Genomic DNA, 27,201 nt, shown 5'->3' with positions numbered 1-27,201 from the left:
TTTCAGCTTTCAGAATACTGGGGTTTCTTTTTATTTAGGAAGAGAATAAAGCATTTTTAAATATATTTATCTGATGTACACTTAAACTGAGATGCTGGTTCATACTTTACAGTGTTTGAAACCGAAAGTGATAGTGATCCCCTTCACATTGATGCAACAAACAGATGACTTTAGAACAGACATAGGTTCAAAAGTCCCCTAGTATAAAGATTTAAGTAAAGGAACATTAATAATCAACACACCAAGTATCATGACAGTGGTAACAAAGAGCATGGTGAATTCTCTGAGAAAATCTACTTGACACTTACTTTTTTTTAGACAACTGCTTTCCATTATAAATAAGGCATGAAGGTTCTCCATACTGTTACCAGACTGATAGCCACAATCATGTGTATAGCTCCTAATACTTCTGAGTTTGGGGCCACTGGCCATCTGAAAATGTCAAGGGTGCAAGAGAGAAGCTTTTGGCATTGGGTAGGTTGGGAGAAGGTATTTGCAGAACTGGGCCCCTCTGGCCGGCCAATCTAAGAGGCAGCAGTGGTGATGGTTTGGGGGTCGCACCTTTGCAAACTGCCATGATGGCAGCCTTTTGAAAAGAAAGGACAAAGAAAGATCGATTCTGCAAAGTGCTGAGCACCCTCAATCCTCACTAATTTCAGTGGGAGCAGAGGGCAGTTGGCTTCTCATGGGGTCAGGTCCTGAATTTGGAAAATAAGACGGGGGGTGAGAGGGGAGAAAATGAGATAAATTATGCTAAAAAAATAACCAAAAGCCAGATTCTGATCTCATTTTTACCAGTGTAACTCCAGAAAAACAGACTTTGGGATTTAAGCTGATGTAAATTAAATCAGAGTCCAGCCCAAAGTTTCTTTAAGTGCATGTTGAATACTGTTCAGTAATTTATAACTTCAGTAACTTATACCAACTGTCAGCATCCTCCCCTGCAGCTGAGCGCTCTGGGTGTGTATCTGAAGCTCTAATGAAATGCTATTTATCTGCATATATTCATGAGCCCTGTAAGATTCCACGTACGAATGTCTGACCAAACAAGGCCCACTCTTGGTTTCCGAGAAACAGATACTGATGATTCCTGAGACTGGGGAGGCCTTTTGTGTGTGTGTGTCTCTGTCTGAATCTCTTGGTGGGCATGTGAAGAAAGTAGAGAGATTCTGATGCTGGCAAATTAATTTGGAATATTTAAAACTCCATGGCAGGTGACAACCTTTGGAAAAGGCAGCTCAGCCAAGTTGGATTATTGTCAGCAGAAAACTCAGCGTCTGTCAGCTCAGTCAGGAGTATTAACGGTGAAGGTCTGGGGACAGTGTGATAAATACTGTTGTTGGTAATCACTGCTCTTAACACTTTAAGAATGTGGTGCTTTGTTGTTATCCCTCTACGGGTGAGTCACTGCTAATCTGTCTTTGCAAACCCAGACAAGTCATATTTTACGAGTTTGCTAGGAGCGGCAATGATATTTCTTGAACAGCAAGGCACAGAGGACCAATACCCAAACCTAGAGATGAGGGGTATCTCTCTGAACCAGTAACAGCACTTCTTGTTTGGCTTCTGGGAAAGCCTTGGTCATCAGTTTCAACCATTAGATGAATTCAACCAGGCTGTGATTACCTGGAGTGTAAAAGAAGGATATCCTATATGCTTAAAATCCTAAGACTATAGACTGACTCATCCGGGGAGGCTGATGAAGACATAACAGTAACCAGTTCTACATTTCTCTTCAAGTTTTTCCAGTTGCAATGAGTTTGCATTGTAAATCTCTGAAAAACCTGACTGATAAAAGAGAATGGCTTAAATAGGAAGAACATACGGCCCTTTGGGGAACAGAAAGGTCAAACTAAAGTGTCTCAGGTATACTTGTGGGTCCTTTGCAGTAAACCAAAGAGAAAGAGAAGGGCTGGGTGTTCTGAAGCAGTCTCTGGAAGTTCTGATGGCTTTTTTTGTAACACTGCACCCATGCCATTCCAGGACGCTGCAGGAGATCCAAGCTTTTGCCTGCAGATAATCAAACACAGTAGCTGGAGGAGAAGCTGAAAGGGTGGGTAGTTGTTAGTTTCCGGTGTTTGTGATTTCTGGCTGCTGTAGCAACACATGCAGGAATTCATTGTAAAGTTTCTGAAACAATCTAGAACTACAATATACAGCTTTTCCAGCAGGTTCAGAAACCCTGGCAGCTGGGTTCGCTTGGAGCACTAACTTTAAAAAGTGACTTGAGTCTCCATGGCACTTTCTTGCCTTTGAGCCACGTAGGCCCCCTTCCTATATAAGAAAATAAAGTGAGAGGCCTCAAGGCAGCAGGGCTGCTCAATATTTCCTGGAGCAAAAGAGAAGAGCTGGTTGTTGAGGTTGCATGTGGGAGCAAAAGAAACACCGTGGCAGTGGGATTCATTTGCTAGACTTGTTTTTCACCTTGGTGGCGTTGATGTCGGCTTTCGTCTTCTGGATGCGTGAGAAGATCTCCTTGAAAAGGGCCTTGTACTCTGGCTGACTCTGTTCCAGCCGCTTGTCCACAGCCTCCACGTGTTTGCTAAGGCTCTTCTCTATTGTCTTCCGCTCTTCCAGCTCGTGACCCTCTCCCCGGAAGTCCCTGAAGGAGCTGTCACGAGAGATGGGGCGGGAGGTCTGGACTCCGGTGTGGCGCACGCTGTCCTTGTGCTGCCGGCACTTGCTGAGGAGCTCTTCGTACTTCTCCAGCAGGGCGTGGTACTGCTCGTCCACCTCCCTCAGGATTGACATGCCCCGCTTACGCACGTTGTTGGCGTGCAGTGTGTAGTTGCCTTCATGCCGGCTCACGGCGTCCTTGGCCACAATGGCATTGAGGGCAGTGTCGCTGCAGCTTTTCCGGACAGGGTGATTTGGGGAAGCTGTCATGGATGCACTGTGAGTTTTACTCCCATCTTCCTCTGCGAGGTCAATGTAATCTGCTTCGGGGGCATTGTTTAATGGCTCCAGAAGGGCTTCAGACAGGTTGTCCTCTCTGCTAAGAAGATACTTCTTGACTTGTTTCATCTGCTGTAGCTCCAGGAGCTCGGCCTCCAACTCCTTGATGCGCAGTTTGCAGCTCTCCATCTCGCACACCCGTTGCTCGAGATCTGAGTACTCCTGGATGACGGCAGTGTATTCGCGCTCCACCCTTTCCTTCCGCTGCTTCTCCTGGTTGACTTGGGACCTAAGGGAAGTCACCATGGCCTGGAGACGCTCATTCTCCCTCTCCATAGGGTTTTGGTTGAGCTCCATTGAAGAGCTGTGGACCTGGAACGCATCTTCATATCTGTGGCAAAGGGAGACTGTAGTGAGTTATTGACAAAATAATGGTCCCTTAAAGATACTGGAGCCAAATTCTGCTCTCAGTTAAACCAGTAATTTCACTGAAGTCCATGGAGGAGCTACCCTGGATACACACTGGCATAACAGAGCGAGATTTGGCTTGTGGGTGCTTTGTTGTTGTTTGTATTACTGTTATGCCTAGAGGCCACAATCAAGATTTGGGGCTCCACTGTGCCAGGTACTGTACATGCACATGAAAGCCAGTCCCTGCCCCAGAGCGTTTACAATCTAATTATACGAGAGACAAAAGAGCAGGAGGGGAGAAACACAAAAAGGAAGTGACTTGCGCAAGGTGACATACAGGTCAGTAGTAGAGATGGGAACAGGACTTCTGAGTCCTACTCCAGTTCCCTACCCAGGCTGCTTTATTCTTTCCCTTCACATGGAAACCTGTATCATGGATTCAGCAGCTGGCAGCTTCTCCCTTATCACTGTTACTTTGCAAAGGATCTGGGTTTTATACAGATCTGGCGAAATGCTACCTGACCAAGAGCACTGGAGATGGAACTTGTCTCCCTGTATACAGACTCGGTATAGCTCAGTCAGTGGCCATGTTAGCTTCCCCATTCTGCACCTGCTATGTGCCCCCACTCTGTCCTGGAGAACTATCGGTAGAGATGAGAGGACTGTTCACTCTCCATGACCCATATTTGGTCACTGGTCCCTTTGCTAAGATTGCTGACAGGATTGCCAGTTGGGGCTGCACTTTTGTGACTTGGATGCTTGGACCTTGTCTACATGAGAGTCATACCAATTTAACTTAAGCTGGCTTTGTGACTGATTCCGATTCCTGCGCTGGTTAAACGAAACCACTCCGTTAGTTTAAACCAGTGCACCTTTTCTCATGCAGATAAGGCCTTCACTTTTGGCAACATGAGTGACAGCCGCCAAATTAATTTTCCACAAGCCCCCTCACAGCCATTTCATAGTAATATCTTCAAGGCACTACCAACTTGGGCTGAAAATACAGGGCTTGAGATTTTTCCCGCCTGGGCTGGTAGAGATTCATTGCATCAACTTTCTGTCCTGGAGAAGGAAGGGGACATGAGCCAAATGCTAGTCATTTTGCTTCTGGAGTATTTGCCTACCTCCCACTCTCCGGTAGTGATTGAACAACACTGGCCTAGTCAGCAGGGAAGGGTCTTAGTCCGTTCCCACCCCTTCTGTTTGAAAGGAAGGCAAAGCACTGATGGCACCTAGGATTGGAGGGAGAGGAGGAATTGGCAATAATGGGAATAAAGTATACACAAAGTTAGAGCACTAGGAACCTGCTACCCATCTCCCCTTCCCCCGTGCCAAAGGCTAACATTGTAAGCTGCTGCTGTGGAATCTGTGCTCATCTGGCATTTGGCTTTGCCCACCAATTTGAGGCTGAAAGCCACCAGTAATGTTTGGTGCCCCGCAAAGGAGTGAAGTGCAGTGGTTCCAATGTTAGTAGGAATCTGTGTTCGTTACGTATGATACACTGACTTGCAGTGCCTGTTGCTTTCCTGGGCTAAGGTATCTTTTACTTAATGCAATAATAAAGAATGTTTTCAAAGCCAAAAAAAAAAAGGGAGGACAAAAGTGGGAGAACCCACCCTGAAGAACTGTGTTTCTGAAAACAACAAAGTAGTAAAATTGTGGAATGTGTGTTGCAGCCTCTGAGCTTCACCCCTCCCTGAAAAACAAACAAACAAAACTTGATTGTGCTGTTCTGTGTCTAGGAAGTGCCAGCTCTCCAGAAAGAGTAGGAGGAGGTTTATAAAATGAGGGTAATGGAAAAAGCCTCTTGCTGGAGTAACCCCTCTTTCAGTGCTTCTGTGGCATGGAAACCACATGAAATATTCTCCCCCATTGCGGTCAGGAAATCTGTTTTTCTTCTCCACCCCAATAAACACCTGAGTTAGAACAGATTGGAAAGGATAAAATACCATCCCTTCCCCTCTAGGCCTTGGATGGTGATGGGGGGTATTGAACAGATTTCCTAATTACTGTAGGTCAGAGTGACCTGCAAAACCCAAATGCAAATTTAAAAGCCAAACTGTGCAGTGAGGCAATGTTGGTAAAGCATGACAGGGGCATGGTGGGAAAACAATCACATAGATATTGAGTAGACTTTGCCTGGAGGTAGATTATGCCCTTGTAACATCCCCTTCATTGCTCCAGTAGAAGGCCGTGCATTTGTATCCCATGGCAGTGCAATACTTTCCTATAGGATAGCAGGTTTATTGATTCTCTATTTAGAGAAGTTTCCATCATGTAGGAAGCTGAGCAAGAAATGTCCCTAGGAGGTCAATGAATTAATACTGTGGCTGGATTTTAGACAGGGTGGGATGAACAATAACATATGTGTTTGTACAGCACCCAGCACAATAGGGGCCTGGTTCATTACTTGGGCTCCTGGGTGCTACTACAATACAAATAAATAGCAGTAATATGCGTGCAAAAAACATGGCTGCTCTACTATAGCTGTGGCAGCAGGAGAGGATGCAGGATTTCACACACCTCTACGTCATCTGTCTGGGTGCAGTTGATAGGGAGGTGCTGGCTATGCTAGCTGCCCCACTAGGAGCCTGTCGGGGTGAGGCCTCGCCCTTCTACGCACTAGACAGTGGTGGGAGAATCACAGTGGGGGAATACAGGCTACAGCTTTTTAGATGTAGATGCAGCCCTGCTGCCTAACATGTGTTTCCCTACAGCACTCAGGAAGCAGCGTGCATGAGAAAGGTAGAACCACTCCCACTTGGGCTGGGCACCTTCTTTCCTTGCCCCGGTGCAGCTCCATTTCATAAGAGGCTATATGAGCCCCCGCAAAGGGGTAATCAATCTCATGATTCAAGGCATCAGCAAATATATGACCAGGAAGGAACCCTACCAACTACAGAACTGTACAACTGTGTGCATTAGCTGTGGGTGGGGCTCACCTTTTTCTCAAGCATCACGTATTGGGCTCCCTTGCAGAGGTGAGATGCTAAACTGATGGTAAATGGCAAATCCTGTGTTAATATTGCTCCTCTTTTTGAGTCAAACCCACAGTGTTCCCTGACTTGTGCTACTCTAATGGACTGGGGTAGGTAGGAATGAAACCTGCCTCCATCTCGTGCTGCTGGTTTTCCCCTTCCCCTCAGCAGAAATGCCAGTTTTAATGGGAAACGCTTTCCACATACAATCCAGGGTAATTAAGGCAAAGGCGTATTTGCTGATTCCCAGGACCTTGATGATATTCCCATAGTCTCCGCACCTGCCTTTCCCTCTCCTTGCTTCATGGTGATACCTGGGGCTCAAGCACAGCTCCTTGAGGCAGGGGAAGGTATGAATGGTTCGGCGCCTCTCCCTTTTCTCCCGCCGTATGCGCAGCTGCTCTAAGCTCCGCAGCTCCTCCACCTGTTTCTGCAGCTCCTCCACTTGGTTCTGAAGCCCCTCGATGGTCTCCGTCAGGCTGCCAGGGTCAGAGAGAAATAGAGGTGAGGTGAGGCAACAAGGAAGTTTAGGCGCCCATCTGCCGAAGGTCTTGTTTAACAATCTCCTCCCACAGTAGGGGAAGAGTGCACTCCTTTGAGGGCAGACCCTGCATTCTTTGTGTACACCAAAGTCCTAGACGGGGGAAATTGTGGGTGCACTTCTAACTGTGATGAATTCTGCCTGACTGTTTTCACTCTTGATTTAGATGAGGGGTGCATATGTGTAGAGGAGGAGGAGGCAGAGGAGTGCAATAATTGGGGATTCTATTCTTGAATCAATTGGCTAGATCAATAACCTCCTAGGAATTTGCTCAATCCTAGAATATCTCAGCATTTAAAAGATTAAAGTAGGATGAAAGCGAGTTTATTCCTTCTTCTCTTTCTCCCAAAGAAATAAAATGCAGAGACTGGCCGGGGTGGTTTCTACACCAGTTGTGAATGCAGTTTGTAAAACAGTATGTAGATCTGTGACACTAAATCTTTCTGCTTGTATAGCCATTTAAAAAAGATATTGTGTTGTACAAGTGTAACAATCTGGTGCTCACAAGGACTCACCTTGGTCAGGGTCTCCTTTTAGAAGGGAAAATGTTATTGATAAACTGGTGTTAGCTGGCAGGAAATATCCTAGTCTGGGCTGCTCTAGAGGTGAAACTAGTATCCTGGTACTGACTGGTGGGCATTATTCTCCTCTAGAGCTTCTTGACATGCCTCTGATCCTGTAGTTCAGGGAATGGGGGAACTCCAGGTGTTTTCCGAACAGACTCATCTGTTCTTGTTCAGGACTGCCAGTCATCTGCCCTACAAGGCAAAGCACCTTACCACACCCTGGTCCCTTGGCTATCAATCAGATCGCTGACCTAAGGAATCCAGCACAAGCAATGGGGAGCATTACCATTGTATCTTCTGCTGGGATGTCTTGCTCTCCAGCACAAGCTTCTGATTAGCCAGCTCCAGGTCCCGTGCTGTGAGATCCAGCTGCTCATAGACCTTAGCATGCTGTTCGTTCATCTGGCGCAACATCTCCAGCTGTTTCGTCAGGTACTGCAAAAAATTCAGAAGTCCATTAAATGTGAGGCGATCCAAGACCTGTGCTTGTGCACAAAGTCCATCCCTGAACCACCTCCCTTTTCACTTTGTCATCAAGGGGACTTGATCCTGCAAGGTACTGAGATCCCTCACTGTCCACTGACTTCCAGGGAAGTTCAGGTTTTTGGTTCATCTGCCTAAAGGAACCATGTTACCCTCACTCTAACCCTGTCTCCCAAACGCTATTCTCTGAGTGTCTGCAATGTCCTCTGCTGGCCAAAGAACAGTGATGTGCTGCCAACCATTTAGAAAGAGGCTGCTATTAAAATGCTCCTCTCTGCCGGTGGGGTGGGGTGAAGGACTGTGGAATCTATTCATTTATTTTCCCACAACGTGAGATTTGCAGCAATTGCATTGTTTGCTCTTGTGTGTCCTCTCCCTTTTCCCTGCCCTGCATCCGTCTTGTCTTTGTGGAAGGGACAGTCTCTTATTCTGCATGAGTGCAGCGCCTAGCACGGTGGGGCTCCATGCTCAGTTGGCTACTAAACACGGTCACTAATAACTGGAATCAGGCAGGGATGCACTGGAATGATTGCACCCTTTCTTCTGTTCTGAACAGAAGTTGGTTTGGGGTCTGGTTTAGGAACAGAATAAGGGTGAACATGACCTAAATCCAACCAAAACAGAGGCTCCCAATTGGGGGGGGCAGAGGGACCCTCCGAGTGTGGAGCCCAGACTGGCTGATCTGCTCTATTAAGACTTAATCCACCACTGGTTCAATCCCTTCCATATGTGGCTTTAACTCCTCTCCCCCTCAGCACATCCCTCCACTCTCTTAACAGCCTAGCAGCTCCCATTGGCTACAGTGAGGCAGCTAAAATGTCCCCTGCTTTCTCACAGCTGAGCCCCTCAGATGTGGCAGCAGCAGTAGGGAGTTATCCTGGGCTTCGGCAGCATCTGTACCTCTATCTCCTGCACTTGCTCCTCATTGGTTGCATACATCTGTTGCAGTGAATCCTCCAGCTCCTTGTTACGCTCCAGCAATGTCTTCCCCAGTTCGGCTGCCAAGTGCAGGTCTGAAAAGTAAAAGGTACAAATTGCTGAGACTGGGGCTCCCTGGAACCATGGCATATCAGGGCTGGAAGGGACCTCAGGAGGTCATCTAGTCCAACCCCCTGCTCAAAGTAGGACCAATCCCCAATTTTTGCCCCAGATCCCTAAATGGCCCCCTCAAGGATTGAACTCACAACCCTGGGTTTAGCAGACCAATGCTCAAACCACTGGGCATCGGAGGCTGCAGTGTGGAATGGCTGCCTGGAGGGCAAATTGGCATTTGGCCATTGAACTGGTTCCCAAGTTCTTCATCCTCTAGGCATGCAGTTCAGACACTTGGCTAGCTCCTGAATCTGCCTGTCTTTCCAGGCGAGCCTTTCTCACCTAGTCACTGGGAGAGCAGCAGGGGTAGCTGTCTCAATTATCCCTCCTGACCCTGGCGGGATGCAGAGGGGACAGTGCTGGCACTGATTGAATCCCACCCTCTCTGGCTTGCTGTCACTGCACTTTAATGAGCAGCCCCTCTGGGTGATCACTGCTGGAGTCTGTTACCGTGGTAGGACGGAGAGACCAGAGCCCCTCTTGCTCTCCCCCCCACACTCTTAGGCCTCAGCTTTCACAATGGAATTAGCGAGTTCTTGTTCCAAATGCCTTCCCTGTGATTAGCTCTTATGGAACTGCACCCAGCTTCCACGGGATTTAGATGTGCTGGCGAGGCTGCGTCTAATATGGTACAATCAGGGCAGTGAGTTTTCTCACTGGCATCTGCTGAGTTCCCCAAATCGGGCTGGTAACTCTGCACATGCTCACTGTTCTTCCCCCTGCCCCCGCAGCCTCCCCGTGGTAAATAAAAACAAGCCCTTTGCCTTTCAGCCTGGTAACACAGTGTTGCCAACTCTCACAATATTTCTGTGAGTCTCACAATAATTGGTGTTTTTCCTTAAAGCCCCAGCTCCTGGAGTCACGTGATTATGTGAGACTTTCAGCTTTAAAAAAAAAAAGTGAATTGCTAACCCTCATGGTTGAAGAGAAAACCTTGAAAATGTAGACCCAACAGGCTACAACACCCACTCTGGCCCCTAAATAACCAAATGTAGGATGAATTTCAGGATAGCTATGCTGTAGCCTAAAGCATTTGCAGCTTCTTCCAGAGGTTAATTTGACTTGGCAGTTGATTAGGAGGCAGTGATATTTAATTGTTACAGCAGGGGACGAAGGTCTGGTCCACACTATGTGGTTAGGTGAATGTAAGCTGCCATGCGTTGCAGAACTGTCTTCACTTACATTTGGCTCCCATCGACGTAAGTACCTCTCTACGCCAATTTAGTAACGCCCACCTCCCTGAGTGGCGTAGAGTCACAGTCAACATAATTAAGTCGACACAGTGTCAGCGTAGATGCTGCATTGCTTAAGTTCACTGTTGCTGGCTTTCAGGAGCCATCCCACAATGCTCCACGCTGACAATACAATCGATACTAGTGTTCCTGGTGAGGGACGCGCACCGCCAACACAAGGAGCCAAGCGTGCGCATACGTAAGCGATTTAATAACTGCAGTGACTGTGTGCCAACGTAAGTTAGGTCGACATAATTTTGTAGTGAAGACATGGCCTGGGAGTCAGGACTCCTGGGTTGTATTTCCACCTCTGCCACTGACTTGCCATATGACTTAGGGAAAGTCACTTAACCTCTCAGATTCCCGCTCTGCAAAGTGGGGATTATATCTACCACTTGTTAGGGGATCTTCAGAGGAATGATGCTCCACTGATGGTGCAAGGTATTTTTTTATTATTACTAATCAGTTCTGGCAGTTTCTGATTTTAGCTGTAGACATAATGGAGCTTATATGGGAAGAGTGATTGTGTGCATGTGGCGAATGGCGATGCACCTTGGCTGGTTGTGCTGGGAGACCTCAAATTATAGATAGGGCTAGCTCTCTGGATCTTGTCCTGTACTGGTTGGCTGGCAGTTACATCCTTTTCCTTGAGAATCTGCTCTCCAGCCATGGTCTGTACTGTGGGGGTTAGTCTGAGATCTGACCTTTTAACGATTATCCGAGTGACCGGGTCTGAGGGCTGCAATCATTGGAATGAATGTAATCAATATATCGGCACAACTACTGGTACGTAGACGACCTTCACCTTCCTTTAGCCACGGAACAGCTCCCAATTTCCAAAGTGCTCTCAGGGGACTGAGCGCCTGACAGAGACGGGGGAATGGTATGTTAGACTCCAGCTGGGCTGGAGAGAATTGCTTCTCCTTCAGCTGCTTGGTTTGTGGTTAACCGCATTTTCCATTGACAATCCCCCATCCCTCGCCAGATCATCTATTTTTGCCAATCATAGACATGTCACAAATCTCCTCCTGTCCAGCCTGATCTGGTTGGCAAGGAAGGCATCCCCAGCACAGAGAAACCTTGAGAGAAGAGTCCACGCTGCGCTCCAGGCAATGAGGCAAGAGACTCCCGCTCTGTGCGGGATTATATCAGCTCTTTCCCACCATATGGCATCCAATTTAATCAGCTGGGGTTGAGTTAAATGGATTAGGCCTCACAGGATCCTGCATCATAATTTAAAGGCCCCTGTCAGCAATAATTGAACTAGAAAACAGGCAGTGTCTGGGGAGATGTATAAAGAGATTCTACAGCTCAGAGGTGGAAAACTGTCCCCTCCCCCCATTTTTTTGGTTTTGTTTTTAAAGAGAATGGGTAAGGGGCCAAGAGACACAAGGCAGGAAAGAGGAGGATCATCTGCCCTGGTACTTGTAACCTGACTCAACTCTATAGTCCTCCGCTCATCCAGGGACCATACACACATCCACCAGCCGCAGTGCCACTGACCATATTGCCTCGTCTCTAGTTCTTCTCACATCTGGGTCTCCTCTCATCCACTTCAGCTGGTCTCTTGTTTGGCTCTTCCCTCCCTCTAAGATCTATTGTTGGCACATGGATGTGCATGGGCAGGCGGGGAGCTGGAGGCAGCTCCCTAATATCTTCCTTCACACAGGTCCCAGCTGGACCTATGGCCAAGCTTGTCTCCTGCTCAGCAGGACTCAGATGCCCCATTCCCTTTTTCTTAGCTAGTGAGACCTTGGAAACTAGCTGCCTGTTGTATTTTTGTCCACAGATCATTCAGGGGGTGGTTAGTGTTACACAAGGATTTAGTAGAACAGTTGTGTACATCTCCTTGATTTAGCTGTTATACTGAAACCTACCTCCACTCCCCTTCTCCACACAGCATGCGAGAACTCACCCCTTCAGCAAGTGTGAAATTATGGTGCAACAATCCAGATACAAACTAAGGCTATGTCTACACTACAAAGATAAGTCGACCTATGTTAAGTCGACTTACAGCCACCACATTAATTACTGCTATGGCCGATGTCCATGTTACCCTCCTTCTGTTGGAGGTGCACATCCTCACCAGGAGCGCCTCCATCGACTGAAGAGGGGCAGTGTGGGTGTCCGTGCAGCTCCCCACCAGGAGCCCAGATGCCCCCCAGGCTTCTCACCTCCACGTTCCCAGCCAGGAGTAGAGGGGAAGCGGCCCGGGGCTTCTTGCCTTCGGAGGAGAGATCTGCATCAGGAGTCCAGTCAGCTGCTGTGCTTCCAGCAGGGAGTCAGGACCCCAAGGGCAGCAGGGCTCTGACTGGGAAGCCCGAGCGGCAGCCTAAGCCTGGAGCCTGGGTGGCAGCCCGCCTTGAAGCAGAGACCGGGTGTCCGCTTTCTTGTCAGTTTCACGGCTCCAGCCAACAGCCGATGCGAAGAACTCACCCTAAGTACACCAACATAAGCCCTGCGCGGCTCATTGAGGTGCTTTTATGATGTCGACAGAGCAGGGGAGTTACATCGGCGGGAGGAGCATTTCAGACAAGACTGACTTTAGTTGACAAACCGGTGAAGTGTAGACCAAGCGTAAGGCTCTCTTGCCGCTCGCCCTCGGTAGTGGGCTCTGACATGGCCACTGCAGTTCATGCAGCACAGCTTCATTCTTCAGGGCCTCCTTAGGCCCCTACCAGAGAACTAGGTGATACAGCTACAGAGTTAAATAGGCATTAGTAGCCAAGGCTATTCTACAGATATAAGAGCCCTGGGAGGGAAGGTGTGCTTTGCTCTGGGGTTGGGAGATGCAGGAAGGTTATTGCAGATGCCGAGAGCTGCAGAGGAGAAAGCTCTGGCATTAACAATGATCAGGTTGTGTGGAGTGGCAGAGAGAAGGCCAGGGCTTGATGAGTGGAGGGACTGGGCAAGGGAGAAGGGCTCTGATTCTGAGGGGCTGCTAAGCTGAACTCAGGGCAGGAAACAGAGGTAGCTCACTGCTGCCTTTTTAGTCTGCACCCCCTTGGATTCAGGAGGCAGCCGGGGGAATGTTCCAGTCTCCAGGATAAGTTAAAACTACTCCAAGGCTATTGCAGCAGCCCAGGACAGATCTGGCCAAATGCTTAGGGTACCCCTACCCTGGGATCTGAAAGAGAGGACAGTGTAGAGGTATTCTGCTGGCCTTACGCCTCATGGGGAAAACCCCCTGTGAGCCTCCTGCAGGCAATGGGAGTCTTTCCACTGACTTCAATGGGTGGTGGATCAGACTGTATGTCCGGGGCATTCCCAGGTGGCTCTTTCTGACAGGTATCCTGGCATAGCCAAAGACGCATGCATCGCCGGCATATAAGGGTTACCATTAAATAGAATTGAGCATCTCTTGGCTACTGTGCTTTACATTAGGTGCTGCATCAGCCTGCATACGGCAACCACCAATAGAGAGGGCACAAGGGTGACTTAATGTCACTGTAGCCCCCCACCCTCTGGGCTGAGTCTGTGGAACACGGACTCTGGTGCAGAGGCCAACCCCGAGGGGTATTTTCCTTCACCATCTGACAAGACATTGGTTTGTTTGGGGGATTTGGGGTCTGATGTTGCGTAGAGATGTTTTGCCTACTCCCTGCTGCTAGAATTGTGATCCTTTAACTGTGCCGGGTTCCTTATTAATATGGCCTTATGCAGGAGGATATGATCGTGTCATACAGAGCAGGTAGTTCTGATATTTTTTTTCTCTTTTTACATTTAGATAATTGAGCTATGTAGGCTACAAAAAGCAGCCCCTGCATAATAAGTTCCTGATTTTTCAAAGGGGCTAGTCACCTGCAATTCTAATGGAAGCCAAAGGGAGGAGCAGGTGCTTGACAGCTTTAACTCCCCTCCCCTCCCCACCCCCCCCACCCCCAGCCCCAACCCCCCCACTGCTTGTTGTAATGAGCCAGATTCATCCATCATGGAATTATGCTGAAGTCTAGCCATTTACAACAGGGATCAAAGGCCCAGATCCTCAGCTGGTGTAAACTGGTGTCGCTCCACTGATTTAAGGGCACTCATTGGTCTCCAGGTGGAGTGTAAGGCCCTATGACCTGGTATTGGCTTTCTCTCTGTGCCATGTGGCCACAGCTACAGTCAGCTAGGGCACTTGAGTTGGATCCTCTAGCTATAAGGGAGAGGGAACATCTGGCAGGGAGGGCTCTGGGACTCCGGAATTTGCTCCCCACCTTGGTCTGAAATAGGCCAAAGTTGGTGATTTTTTTCCAGGCCCGCAGCAAAAGGCACCTGCTTGAGAATGTCTCTGGAGAAGGCTGAGGGTCTGCAACCTAGTTGCTGAAGGTGGTAGTTGGCACAGATGATTTGAATGCTGATGAGATTGAATTTAATTGTGTTTACTGTATAATTAACAATGTTAGGGCCCCAAGAGCCTTGGATAAGTGTCTTTATAATTTTAAATCTGATTAAGTAGAACTACCCTGATTTACAGCAACTGGGGATCTGCCCCAATATGTTAGTGGGGGGTTGTACATTCTGGGCCTATTGCAGTGGGGATCCACTCCAGTGAGGCTTTGCATATTGTATTATCATGGTTGCTGCTCCACCGCAGGCGATGCAGTGAGTCTGTACGTGAACAGCTTAGAGCTCCCAAGAAACCTTAACAATGGAACTCACCAGTGTACAGAGAGAACAGGCTCCAGCTGACAGCAACCTGCAAGATGCTGAATAATCTGCAGTGTGGGTAGTAGGGTGGATAAAGCTCTTGTAGGGGAGGGTGATTCAGGTGTGCTCGCCCTGGGGAATCGCTTCTTAAATAGGTGTAATGTGCGGTGCAGTCTGGCACAGTTCAAAGCCAAAATAACTGAGGCAGGGATGGCAGAGACAGGTGGAGTAGTGCCAGGAGAAGGGCATGGCTTGAGGATGTTCTGTTCCATGGCAGGTTTTGAGATTTGGTTTAGTTTTGCATTGGAATGACACCAAAACACTTGGTGTCTGCAAAAATTTCTGGGTTTTTGGGTTTTTTTGGATCAAACCCAAAGCTTTTTGATTTGGGAAGGGGTGTGTGTGTCCGTGTCCGTGTCCTGGGTGAATCAGATCCAGGATGAAATCCTTTCTCTGCCTGATTTAGAGCAGAGTTTTTCATCCCAGATCACCGTAACTACCAGGTTGCAGGCATGCACACACAGTCTTCCTCCTCCCCCCACCAACAAAAACCTCGTAGGAACTGATAAGTCTCTGCAAAATGGAAGTGTTCTGACCAGCTCTAGTCATTAAATCCACCAGAGGCAGAGCCAACTCCCCCTGATTTCCTTCCTTCATCTCAAATGGGTTATAATGATCATGAACAACCCTGATGCATATGGATGTCATTGCTGATCTAATGAGATTTGCTGGGACTTTTTCTTGCTTTTGTCATTCCTTTTCTTTGTCCTTTCTTGGCCTCACTTCCTTCACTCCCTCATACCCTGTTGTGTAGCCTCTGGGTTGGATTCTGCTATCCCCCAGCCCAATGGCAGAGGCTGTTGGCAGTGGAAAATCCACAGAGGGAGAGGTAGTGCTGGTGCATTCCTGCTGCAGCCTCCCCTTGGCCAGGAGTGGGAGCCAGTGCAGCTCACAAAGTGAGCAGCTGGCTGGGGTTGGAGCATGGCTTGGGCAGCGGGGACATGTGCTGAATCAGGGGCCTGAACATAAGAACGGCCATGCTGGGCCAGACCAATGGTCCATCTAGCCCAATATCCTGTCTTCCGACAGTGGCCAATGCCAGGTGCTTCAGAGCTTGTGTGTGACAGGCTACTATGGAGCCTCAGCCACAAACTAAGGCCTGGTCTACATCTAAAACTTGGGTTGTCCTAGCTCCTTCGCTCAGGGCTGTGAACAATTCACCACCCCGAGAGACATCGTTAAGCCGGCCTATGCCCCCCAGGGTGGATTTACAACAGCAATGGGAAAACCCCTTCTGTCGCTCAGTCTACGCTGCGAGGGTGTAGCTACTGCTCTAATTCTTGTAGTGCAGACAGACCCTAAGCTGCCATCATCCACCGAGTGGAAAACCCCAACCTACCCTCCCAGGGCACAGGGGCAAGGCTGGCTCAGGGAAGTATAATTTGCATCTCGCTGTGGCCGCTTGAGTAAATCTGCCCTCTCCAATTTTTCCAGCATCTGTTGCTCACTCTCTTGCAATCTAACCCACCTTCTTTATATTCCTTCCCTCTTCCCCATCTCTCTCCTTTTGCTAATGGATCAGAGAAATAGCTTCTTTTGTCCCTCCATTAGCTTCTCTTCTACCTATTCCCTCCATTTACTCTCTACCCCATGGAGAAATTCCCCTCTGAATGGTCACAGATGTAGACTTTCCCGGCAGGGGTCACTTTGGAACTAACCTATCACAGGAATTTTCTCTCTCTTTTTGTGAGTGCCTGTGTGCACACACGTATATAAACCCAGTGGGCCTAATCCTGCTCCCGCAGAAGGCACCCTGTGTTTTGCCACTGATTCCAATGGGAGCAGTGTCGTTCTGTGCCATTCTCCACCTCTTGTCTAAACATCTACTTTGTCACAGCCTCTCGCCTGTGTTTGTCTTTTAGGCACAGTGGTTTCAAAGTGGCTCAGTGATTGGTCACTTTGACTCTTCGTTATCGGGCCCCTATTATAAACCTTTCATAAAGAAATAAAACCCTCAGCTGCCCAGGAGATAAGAGGGTGCTGAAACTTTCCTGTGCAGTGTCCTCCAGGCAGCTCTACAGTGAAAGGAGAAGAAGCTTCCCTAGCCAGATCAGCTGATAAGATTTCCTGCCCATTGACAAATTCTTCAGGGAGAAACACCTCAGTGTAAACTGCTAAGGGTCTGCGTCAGAAGGTGGCCTGGCCTGGAGCACCTTCCTGTGGCAAGCTGCCATGTGACAAGTGCACCTGCCTAGGTGTCCCCAAAAATAATCCAACAGTCTTTCTTAGGGCAAATGGCCCCTGTGCATATAAATCATAACAAAATCCCCACAACCACAGTCCGGTATTCCCCAGCATCAAATACAGCCCTGTTGTCCCTCACCACACTGCTGCCCTCCAGGGCGAGCCGTGGCGCCTCTCACCGCCCCCCAGTACAGCCCCAACTCTGTCTGTCTTTTCCTGTCCCTAGACTAGCACAGCCTCCCTAGCCCTTCAAAGTGGAGCGCAGCCCTGCTCTTCCCAGTAGGAGCCCCCACAACCGCTTTTCTGGGAGCATCCTTTCCAGGGGAGTGTCCCTCACTCCCCCTGGCCCTCTCATCGTTCCTATGGGTCCAGCTGTCCGTCCCCAGAGATGACCGAGGGTTAGCACCTCTGCTGCTCCCCTGCCTTTTGCCCTCTCCAGCCCTGGCTCGTGGGCTTGCGGATGCCAGCCAAAAACCACTTTATGTCTCACTCTGGGACTCCTACACTCCCCTGCTCTCTGGCAGCTCTCACCTGCCCTTCCTGACTGAACCAGTCTGCTCTGACTCCCTGACCTTCTGGCGCCCCCAAGTGCTGCCCCACCCTCTTAACTGGTCAAATGGAACCACCTGCTCTGGCACAGGGAGCTGGACTGGCTTCATTTACTGGGGCCAGCCACCCGGTGACAGTCTGATTCTCCTCTCCCTTACATTGGTGTAAGTCAGGAAGCCAACGGAGTTGCACTGGTTTTAAAGGAGATTCATGCCCCTAATGTTGTACTCGTGCCTCTGGCTGTCTATGCAAGGGTCTTGCACGTTCTTCCTTCCCTTCTACTTCGTATTACATTGATTTGATGTCTTTCAGTGCTTCCGGCTCTCCCGGGCCATCACCACCAGCCCTATTGTCCTTGCCTTCCATTTAATCAGCAAGAGTTGGCTCCAAGCCTCTGAGCAGCATTCTTGCAGGAGGGGACAATGGATGCAGAGCAGTTAGTGGCTGGCCTCTTGATGAGTGACCACACTGATACCCACGCTATTCCAGCAGCAGTCCTTCGGATGTGGCAACCTTGGAAGCCACCTACCTACCAGCACTTCTGCCTCCGATTGCCTCGTGTGCTCTGTCATGGGATGACAGTGTATAGAAAGAGTCACTTTCTTTTAGCACTGAACAAAGAACTTTAACAGAAGAATAAGGAAAACAGAATTATCCCTACTTTACCTTCTCTCTCTGCTATACCAGAAAGCATCTGCCTAGAATTTCCCTTAGTACCCCTCCTGCCTGGCTTCTTGCTTTAGTTTTAAAGAAACAGTGCACACATCCTCACCACATTCTTGCCTGTCATTTATCTCCTTTGTTCTCTGTCTTTTCACAGCCACATATTCAATGTCTAGAAGTCCCATTAGTCCAAAGCTACAGTCAGTGGCCAGTAGAGGAAAAGATAATACAGGGGGTGTAAGGCCAGAATCTCTCCCTCTTTTGCCTGGGCTTGAGGGACCCTTACCCACAGTTGAATCTATACCTCCCAACTCAGGCCATGCACAATCCTTCTAGCATAAATTGTTTCAGGGGTAGCAAATAGGCTATAAAGCCATTTGCCTCCAGATCAATAGTTTTCAACCTTTTTTTTTATTTGTGGACCCCTAAACAATTTGAATGGAGGTGCATACCGCTCTGGAAATCTTAGACGTAGTCTGTAGACACCCCCTCATCCCACCGAGGTCTGTAGATCACAGGTTGAAAACCACTGTTCTGTGGTAACGACAACCTTTCGCAGACGCCTTAGACATAGTCTATGGCCTCCGACCACAGGTTGAAAACCACTGCTCTAGATTGTTAGTTCAAATACAGCCTAGCAATTAGTATCAGAAAGTCATTATCAACTGGAGGCGATTGAGTGACCTACATGAAATGAATGAGTGATCTCAGTCCAGTTCTTGGTGGACAAGCTGTGATGGATTTGGAGCTGCCTGTAATAATGAATGAATTCTATATGTTTGTCGGACTGTTCTATGCAGTCTTGTTGTAGCTGTGTCAGCCCCAGGATATTGGGAGACAAGGTGTGGGAGGTCGTATCTTTTATTGGACCAACATCTGTTGGTGAGACAGACAAGCTTTTGAGCTACACAGAGCGCTTCCTTGGGTCAAGTCTGACTGTTGTAAGAAGGGGTTGTAGTGTGAATACAAGGGGTTAATTCAAGAAGAGGTTGGCTGCACATATGCAGGAAGGAGGACAATGGCTTCAGATAGCCACCCATTTCCACCCCCCAGGGACAATGCTAGAGCCAGACACTTTGAAGTGTCACCTTTGATGCCCTGCTGAGTTCAATGGACCAGTTCATCAAGAGTGCGGGCAAGGGGTCCCTGCTTGTAACCACAGGGAGGATCCAAGCCCAGGAAAATTGGGACAAAGGACTGTTTAGGGGTAAAAAGTTCTCTATCAGGAAGGGGGTAGTTGCTGATGAGAAGTGGGTCTCAAACAGAAACCTGGGAAAAGTTAAGCCTGCCAAAGACTCCAGGTAAGAGAGCTGTGTGGAGATCTTTGGTTGCTTTAAAAATCCTTTTCCCTTATGTTGTGCCATGTTTCTACAGTTAAGATTAAACAATACTTTGTTTTGAGAATGCTGTTTTGGGTCTCTATTCACTGCTAGTCACAGCTCCCAAAGGGAAGAACCAGAGGCGCCCAAGTCTAGTCAGACATGTTAAGTAATCATGGTTGGTACATAGGTTACTGTAGTTAAGCACCCAGTCTAGGAGCAGGAGGATCCTGGGATTTCACTCTGTGAGAGGTGAAAGTACAAGGCCAGAAACCTGAAGGGGTGCACTGAGACTACAGAAGGGGTCTGAAGTGCAGCTAGCCCTGCTACTCTGAGACAAGCATCCACATAAATAAAAATATTGTTGCCCCTTCTTCCAATATTTTTGTCCCTTGTGGTGGCAGATGTCTGGGCCTTGCTGTTTGGCTTCCCAGTCCTAGAACAGAGGTTGACACAAACAACATGCGGGGCAATACCTTCTTTCAGGAGTCTCTGCCCAACACCAGTGCCCAGGGAGCAGCTCTGCCTCAAGAACTGACTCTAACCAGAGCCCAAGGCATAGAGCAAATTCCTCTGCTGCTTGCACAAACTCTACCTCCAAGGACCACTACCTCTACATAGCTTGAAGTTATGCAAGGGTCTAACAACAACCAAGCATGTCTTCCCAGGACTGAACATTTGCTTGCATACTTAGAAAACTAACTTGGAAGACTATGTGTAACAGCACCACATGACACCTACAATAACAATATTGTCATAAATGGCAGAGAGAGGTCAGAGATGACTGAATGGGCCTGGAGACTGAACCCTCTCGCTCCTAGGACGAGGCACGTTAGCAGGGCTGTATAGGGGAAGCTTGCACTGTTAGTGGCCATCCTGTACCCTGCGGGTGAGATCCCTGACTGGTGCAAATCAATATAGCTTCACTGAAGTCAGTGGAAGAGTGCTGATTTATACCATTAGGGGAGCTGACCTATTGCGTAGATACACAGAGTAATTCAGTCTCTAGGGCTATCGTCCAGCACCTTTTACAAAAACTTTAAATTCACTTTAAAAAACAAAACAAAAAAACCCCCACACAACTGCACTAGGTGCAAAGATCAGAAATTTGAGGCCCTGAGCTCGTTCTCCTCCAGAACATTTTCCAGGCAATGGGGTGCACGGATGAAAGAGCAAATATAACACCAGCTTTGCAGCTAAGCCCAGCAGGTTGCTTGGGTTTGAGAAGAGACTGCACATTGCTACTGCACGTTGCCTTAAAGCCCTGGGTTGTAGAGTGTGTCTAAAGGGCAGCATAGCTCTATCAGAAAGATGCATTCCTTGCAGTCACAAAGCGGCATTAAGTCCCACTGGTCAGAAAGAAATGTATGCTTAGGGGCTTCCACAGGGAGACGGGGGAGCTTGCTTCCCCCTGCCCTTCTTCATTTAACACTCTGGTAGCAATGGAGGCTGGTGGCCTCTGAAAATGCGCGAGGGAAGTGTGCACAGCAGAACATGTTAAACAGAACTGTCCCATTATATGTAAAGGGTCTGATCACTGATGAGAACTCAGCACTTAGCAGGATTGAGCCCCCATCTTAACACTAATAATTTGTTAAATATTAATTAAATATTGTAATTAGAACTAGGTTTTCTGGGCTGGGTTGCCTTGTTTCTAACTTAGGTGGTGGGGGATCAGGCCCTCATGTGGAAAGTCAACCTGGAAGCTCCCATCGCCTTAGTGGGAGCAAGATTGGGCCTTTTCCCTTCTCGCTCTGAGTGGTTTCCCCCTCAGTCTGCTGGATAAAATCCATCTCCCTGTCACCAGCCAACTCTGTCTGGTACTGAGGAAAAGTATGAAGAACCGAAGTCATGTCCATGGGAGAATGGTGCATCAGACTGACTGGGCTGTTTCTAAATGGTCGGTTGCTCTTAGGCTCTGACTTTCCTAGACCCAGCAATAATGTGGCCTGCTATGGCTGGAATGTCCTTTAGCATTCATACAGCAAATCCTCCAGGCACAGCCTAGCCAAGGAGAAATACCTCTGGTCAGCTGGGCTGGAGACACAGAGAATTCATCTGGTTTTCCTCTCTTCTAATTCAACTGTCTCCCACATCTGGAAATATGAGTCTGAATTTTAACAGATGGTGTTGAAAGGAGCTTCTATGTGGGATTATGAAAGGAGATTCCTAAACAGATTCTATGTGGGATCCTCCTACTCCCAACTGTCCTGCTTTTTACAGCTGATTTGGGGATTTTTATACCGGGAACTTTTCAGATTCAGAGAATCTCAATTCTTCCCTAGCTGAGATGCAGAGCTAAATATGCTCCCTTTTCCACATCTTATCTGGCCATCCGGTCTGCTGTGCTGTGCTTGTTGTTTTAAGCATCTGATTTCCAAGTGGCTCAGCAATTAGTCACCGAAAACTTTCCATTACCCAAAGACACATTCAGTGTCACACTCATAAATAAATATAAAAGATCCTGGGTCCTTCCAACTGTGCAGCTTTGGAGGAAACCACCACTGTAATCCAGGAGGTCAGGCGATCATTGTGACTTCTCTCCAAAGCTGTGCAGCCAGGGTTGTTGCATCAGGAGGGATGGAACTTGGGATGTTCTGTGCACCCCAGTGCAGTGATTAGTTCGTTCCTGGATGAACTGATTGGTAGTTGCAGCTTTATGGACCACCATGTTTTAATGTAGACTATGATAGAAAACTGGGGGTTGGGTCTCCTAGGCACACCAGGGGCTGTGGTTGTTAGTTAATGCAGACTCTAATCCTGCTACACATCCATGATGTTTTTGGGTCCATGGCAACACATAGGACCTGATCTTTAGAGGTGCTGAACGCTTGTGACTCTGCACCTTCAACTCTGTAAGACAATGGGAGCTGTGAGTGCTCAGCACCTTGTGTAATTTTCATTCTGAGTATGTAATGTAATAAGCAATACAAATGCCCAGGGGAGGAATAAGGCAGGATACTTAGGCCTGGAGATCTCAGGGATGCTGAAGCTGCAAGGCCCAGATTCTGCATTGTAGTGAGGCTGCTTTGCACCACACTACTGGTGCAGAACGGCACAGTCTGCAAAACTGGCCACGGAAGGATCGCACCAATGTAGGGGAATGTAGAGTGGCAGAGATCTCGCTTAGTGGTTTCTATGCTACCCCCGTCCCTGCTGCCAGCATGAAGAGGTGTCTGAGGGAAAGGGATTATGACCAGGGCTTCCTTCAACTTCTCTCAAGCCCCGTGTTGCTGTGTTAGCCTCTTGAAACTGTTAGCAGCTGATGTAACTTGGAGCAGCTTCCAGGCTGTTCTGATTGACAGTAGGGGGATCTGGCCCAGGATCAGGGGAGTGCAAATGTCACCTTTGCAGCCTTCTTCCTGAACTGCACTGTGTGCTTTTTGGCTGTAGATCTAAGAGAATGACCAAGGAGTCCATTGAGGGGAGCTGCAGGACTCTGAGGACTAGGGAGAGGGATGACAGAGAGAAGGACTTATTTGGGAGATTTGTAGAAGGAAGATAAAGGAACTCTGGGAGAGGAGTAGAAAAAGCTGTTGGATTCGGTGTCCATTTAGTTTGAATCCAAGTGCAATTTACTTTAAATGCGTTCATTTGTTTGTTTTTAGTGCAAATGCTGTTTTAATGAACGGAAAAGGTGTCCCTTATTCTCTCCAGGTTGGGTTTTCTAATTCCAGCTCATCCTCACTCCCTGGAGCTCTCTCAGCATGGGCATTCCATGGAGCATGAGGTCACTTTAACCACATCATCCTTTTCCAGCTGCTCGGGAGGGCTCATTGTCCCCTTTCTCCATGACTTTACTGTCAATACTTTACTGTTTTATTCCTTTCTTAAAGTCACAAGACACCTGCCCCAATAGGCCTTTCCCCAGGCCATGGAACATGATGCTGTAGCTAAACTGAGCTCAAACTGCATGTATCCTCCTATGGAATGTCGTTTGTGTTAAAACAATGTGGAAGGAAGCGTTGCTTGAATTGGTGAAGCACAACCCAGAAATCAGTAGCATTGTTTTAATTGTGTCAGAATAGCCTTTTTTGTTTGTTTTGTTGTTGTTTGTTTAAAAATCACAAAGGCATCTCCAGAGACAAATCATAGGCGTGAAACAGTCCAATTAGATCCTCTGGTCCATCTCCTTGCTTGACTTTACAAGCTGTCAGATTTCAGGGCTGGAATTTGAATCTGCACCTCTAGGGGAGATGGTGACCTTAGTACAGCACCGTAGACCATTCTGCAGTGAAATCAGCTAAATCATGCATCAGAACTGTTTTGTCTGTGTATGAACATACTACAAGCTCTTTCGGGGTAGAGACTGAATCTTCTTATATGTTAGCACCCCCATGGCGCCTGGTGGATAATTAGCAATTACGAGGGTGCTTCAGAAAGAAAATGATTGGGGTTTTATTTTCTCTTAAAAATAGATGATTTCAGCAACATTTTTAAAGTGCTGAAGGCTCCATAGGGCATATTGGGAAAGAAGCAGGTGCTTAGAGCAGCGCTGGAGTTGTGATTTACGCTCCACACTTACCGGTACCCAAGTAGTTAATAAACATAAGCATCCGAGAGCTCCCAGTTAAGCTGCCCGTTGCTTAGCAAACAGTTTTGGGCATAAATGTAATAAATATTTGATGGCACTGCTAAATCATGATAAAGTCCCAGCAACCAATGGGTTCATCCAAACCTCCTCCACTCTCCTGGCACTAGTTTGCCTTTCGCCCTCCCATCCCTTGCCCAAATAAATGGTCTTGTAGAATATCCTTTTATCATCTCACTGTCTGCCACGCACTGCCTTTTCTCCATGACCCCTGGGCCGTTGGCATTTTGATCTTCTTAGTAATGCATAATGCCTAATAATCTCACTCTATCTTGAATTATTCCCCTTCCACTCTGCCACCTCCTAAGAACTAACAGCACCATGACCAGCACATTGTCATTGAAGATTTGACCATACATTATTAGGCTGTAACAAAAATGCTGTAATAGCAGTGTCCTTATTGAAGAGCTTTGTGCATCATACAGATTAATTACTGTTGTAATTACCCTGCAGTACCATTTCACTGATTTCAGTTAAAGGCTTCTCTGACTCCCCTTCAGAGTTAGCTTAGATATAAATATTTGTATATAGCCCCCACTTTCATAGAAGACCGCAAACCCTTCAAATGAACATTGTTTTCTTCCATCTCCTAAAAACTGAGGGCTGGATTCTGATCTCAGTTATGTGGGTGTAAATCTGGAGTCAGTGGAGTTACTCTGGATTACACCAGAGTGATGGAGATGTGAATCTGACCTGGTTTTAAGATTCTTTTAGTGTTGTAAATGTTTTACATTAGAAATGCTGACTCATGAAACAGACTAGTTACAAGGCTAAAATAAACAAGCCCCTCATTGTTCTAAGCTTCCTACACTAATTTTTGTTTTTTGGTGTGCATCTCTGTTCCATAGCAGGGCCTAGGTCCCTTAGGAGCTATGGGAAGAAGCCCCCAACTAAGTGAATCCTGGATATTCAAGAACTCATAGTGTTTATTTAGTTGACTAGTCTGGGCCACCCAGGTCCCAGTTTAGTTCAGGCATCATATCTTGTGAAACAGGTTCTGCTATGCAGCGATATTTCTCTTCCAGCAGCTGAGAAAGCGGAGTTGGAAACTGATTTGGAGGGCTCTGTCTTCATTAATTCCTCAGCCCCTGCCCTCCAGCTGAAGTTGTGAAAACTTTAGATCACAACACCATCTACTGTAGTTATGACTGACTAGCGATACACATGCAGCTGGACAACCGTATCAACTATTTATTTGCCGTTCACTGTTTAAAAACCTCAAATCTATGCATATAATACAAAACATTACACTGGTGACCTTATTTTAGTGTCATTGATTTTCATTGAGCATAGATAGTCGGTTAAGTTAATTCATGGGCCTTTGGTCTGAAATGGGAGAGCAGTTTTTCCAGTCATTTATTTACTGAAGTTTGACTCAAAATATGAAGATAAGCAAAAAACAACAACCACCAAACACACAATGCGACTAACACCCCCCCCCCCAGTCTTTAGGATTAAAACTATATGGAACAAATGCAAATGTCGAGGTGGAATTATGAATACAGACTGTTGCTTTAAAACAAAACTTCACAAGTGAATAGTCATAATTTTTTTTTAACTTGCTATTTCTCCTCTTCACCGGTTCTCTGCTGCCTTTGAGGCAGATGAGTAAAATCTTCAAAAGTGCCTACATGGCTAAGGAGCCTAAGTCCTATTGCATGTAGGGTCCTAAATCTTGCAGGAGCTTTTGGAAAATTTGCCATATGTCCTCAATTTGGGAAAAGTCATTTCTGATTTTTGTTTGAACTGCCTCTCCTGACTCTCTCTAATTTAATCTAATCTCTCTAAAGTTTAAACAGTCTCTCTAGGTTTTTTAACTTTCTGGCCTGGATTCTGCCCTTGCCAATTTGACACCGGTATAACTCCACTGAAGTGCATGGTGTTCCACCAGATTGATATCAGTGTAACAGAGCAGTATTTGACTCTCTCACTATACCCAGGGTTTGAACTTTACATTGGCTTTTCCCATGAACTATTAAATACCTGCGGTTACATTTAGATTTCCATCTGGTATCTGATAGGCACCAGAGTTGATGAGATTTCAAAATGGGGGTGTGTGTGTGGGTGGTGGGGAACAGACTGTTTTCCCCCTAGAAAGAGGATTTGCTCCCCGCTCATTATCCCCTCTGCAGCATGTCTGCACTCTGCACTTCCCAAAGGTTCCCCCCCTGGCTCGGCTATGGGTTCAAACCTTTTCTTACCCTGCTCCAGGTCTTGCTGATCGTACCAGGGCTCCTCTTCCTCACTTGGAAACTCCTCCATCCTGTCAGCGCTCAGCATTTAGCACCCGCAGCCCAGAAGGACACGCAGAATTAAAAACCAAACCCCAAAAAACAAAACCCCAAAACCCCTACAGCCGTAAACCCACGAGAGGCTGGGAGCGTGAAGGGGCTACTGCTGCAGCGAGAGCAGGGGCGATTAAGGACTAACTGGGGGCGGGATACACTCCAGCGGATCGAAGCTCTGCTTGCGGAGGCGGGTAGGGACCGGGGGCCGGGCGGCAGGGCTGAGATTGGCCAGTATTGCCCGCTGATGCAGAGCTGGGACAATGCAGCTGTCCTGGGGACTGCTACAGCTGGTACCAGGCTCCAAACGCTCGCTCTGCTCTTGCATCACCCTCGCTGTCCGTCTCCATCATCCATCTGCCCTTGTAAGGGGGAGACGCGGGGGGGAGGAAGGGGGGGTTAAGACGTGGCAGGCGTCCCTTCCCTTCCCTCTGCTCCCAGTCCGACAGGCCGAAGGGGCGGTTTTGTATGGATTAACTGGGAGTCTGGAGACTGCAGGGGTGGTGAGTGGTTTTTTTTTTTGCACCGGGATATCTGAGAGATGCACAAAAGAAAGAGGAACCTTCCTAGGCGGCGAGTTCCTGTTTCTGCAGCTCGGTGGAGACCTCTAGCATGGTACTGCTGCATGTAAAGCCATGCACAACGCATGGGGAGGGGTCTCCCTTCCCTTCCCTCTTCTTCCACCCCACACTTTAATCAGAGGCATTTTAGCGAGGCGGA

The 27,201-nt window shown here is 47.8% G+C and overlaps 1 protein-coding gene across 2 annotated transcripts; it reads right to left on the bottom strand.

Moving 5' to 3' along the window:
• Window positions 1–27,201, bottom strand: CDR2L (cerebellar degeneration related protein 2 like). 2 transcript variants are annotated; one of them, XM_073310653.1, is made up of 5 exons: window positions 26,398–27,201; window positions 8,775–8,887; window positions 7,678–7,826; window positions 6,566–6,763; window positions 1–3,286 (listed from the first exon to the last, which is right to left on the bottom strand). In XM_073310653.1, the coding sequence occupies exons 1-5, from the start codon at window positions 26,474–26,476 to the stop codon at window positions 2,401–2,403; spliced, it is 1,425 nt and encodes a 474-aa protein (XP_073166754.1). In that variant the 5' UTR covers window positions 26,477–27,201; the 3' UTR covers window positions 1–2,400. The 2 variants fall into 2 exon arrangements, with proteins under 2 accessions (XP_073166754.1, XP_073166755.1); XM_073310654.1 differs by having other exon boundaries at window positions 6,599–6,763.

This window comes from Lepidochelys kempii, chromosome 14 (assembly GCF_965140265.1).
Source record: "Lepidochelys kempii isolate rLepKem1 chromosome 14, rLepKem1.hap2, whole genome shotgun sequence".
NCBI lineage: Eukaryota > Metazoa > Chordata > Testudines > Cheloniidae > Lepidochelys > Lepidochelys kempii.
Note: the sequence above shows the minus strand (reverse complement) of the source record. Positions and strands in the feature narration are given on the sequence as shown.

Coding starts and splice junctions, on each gene's coding strand:
- CDR2L (XM_073310653.1), bottom strand. CDS start 26,476: ATGCTGAGCGCTGACAGGATGGAGGAGTTTCCAAGTGAGGAAGAGGAG. Junction 8,888..26,397: donor TCAGCAAGACCTGGAGCAGG/GTAAGAAAAGGT, acceptor TTTACTTTTCAG/ACCTGCACTTGGCAGCCGAA. Junction 3,287..6,565: donor GCAAGGAGAGGGAAAGGCAG/GTGCGGAGACTA, acceptor CCTTTGCCACAG/ATATGAAGATGCGTTCCAGG.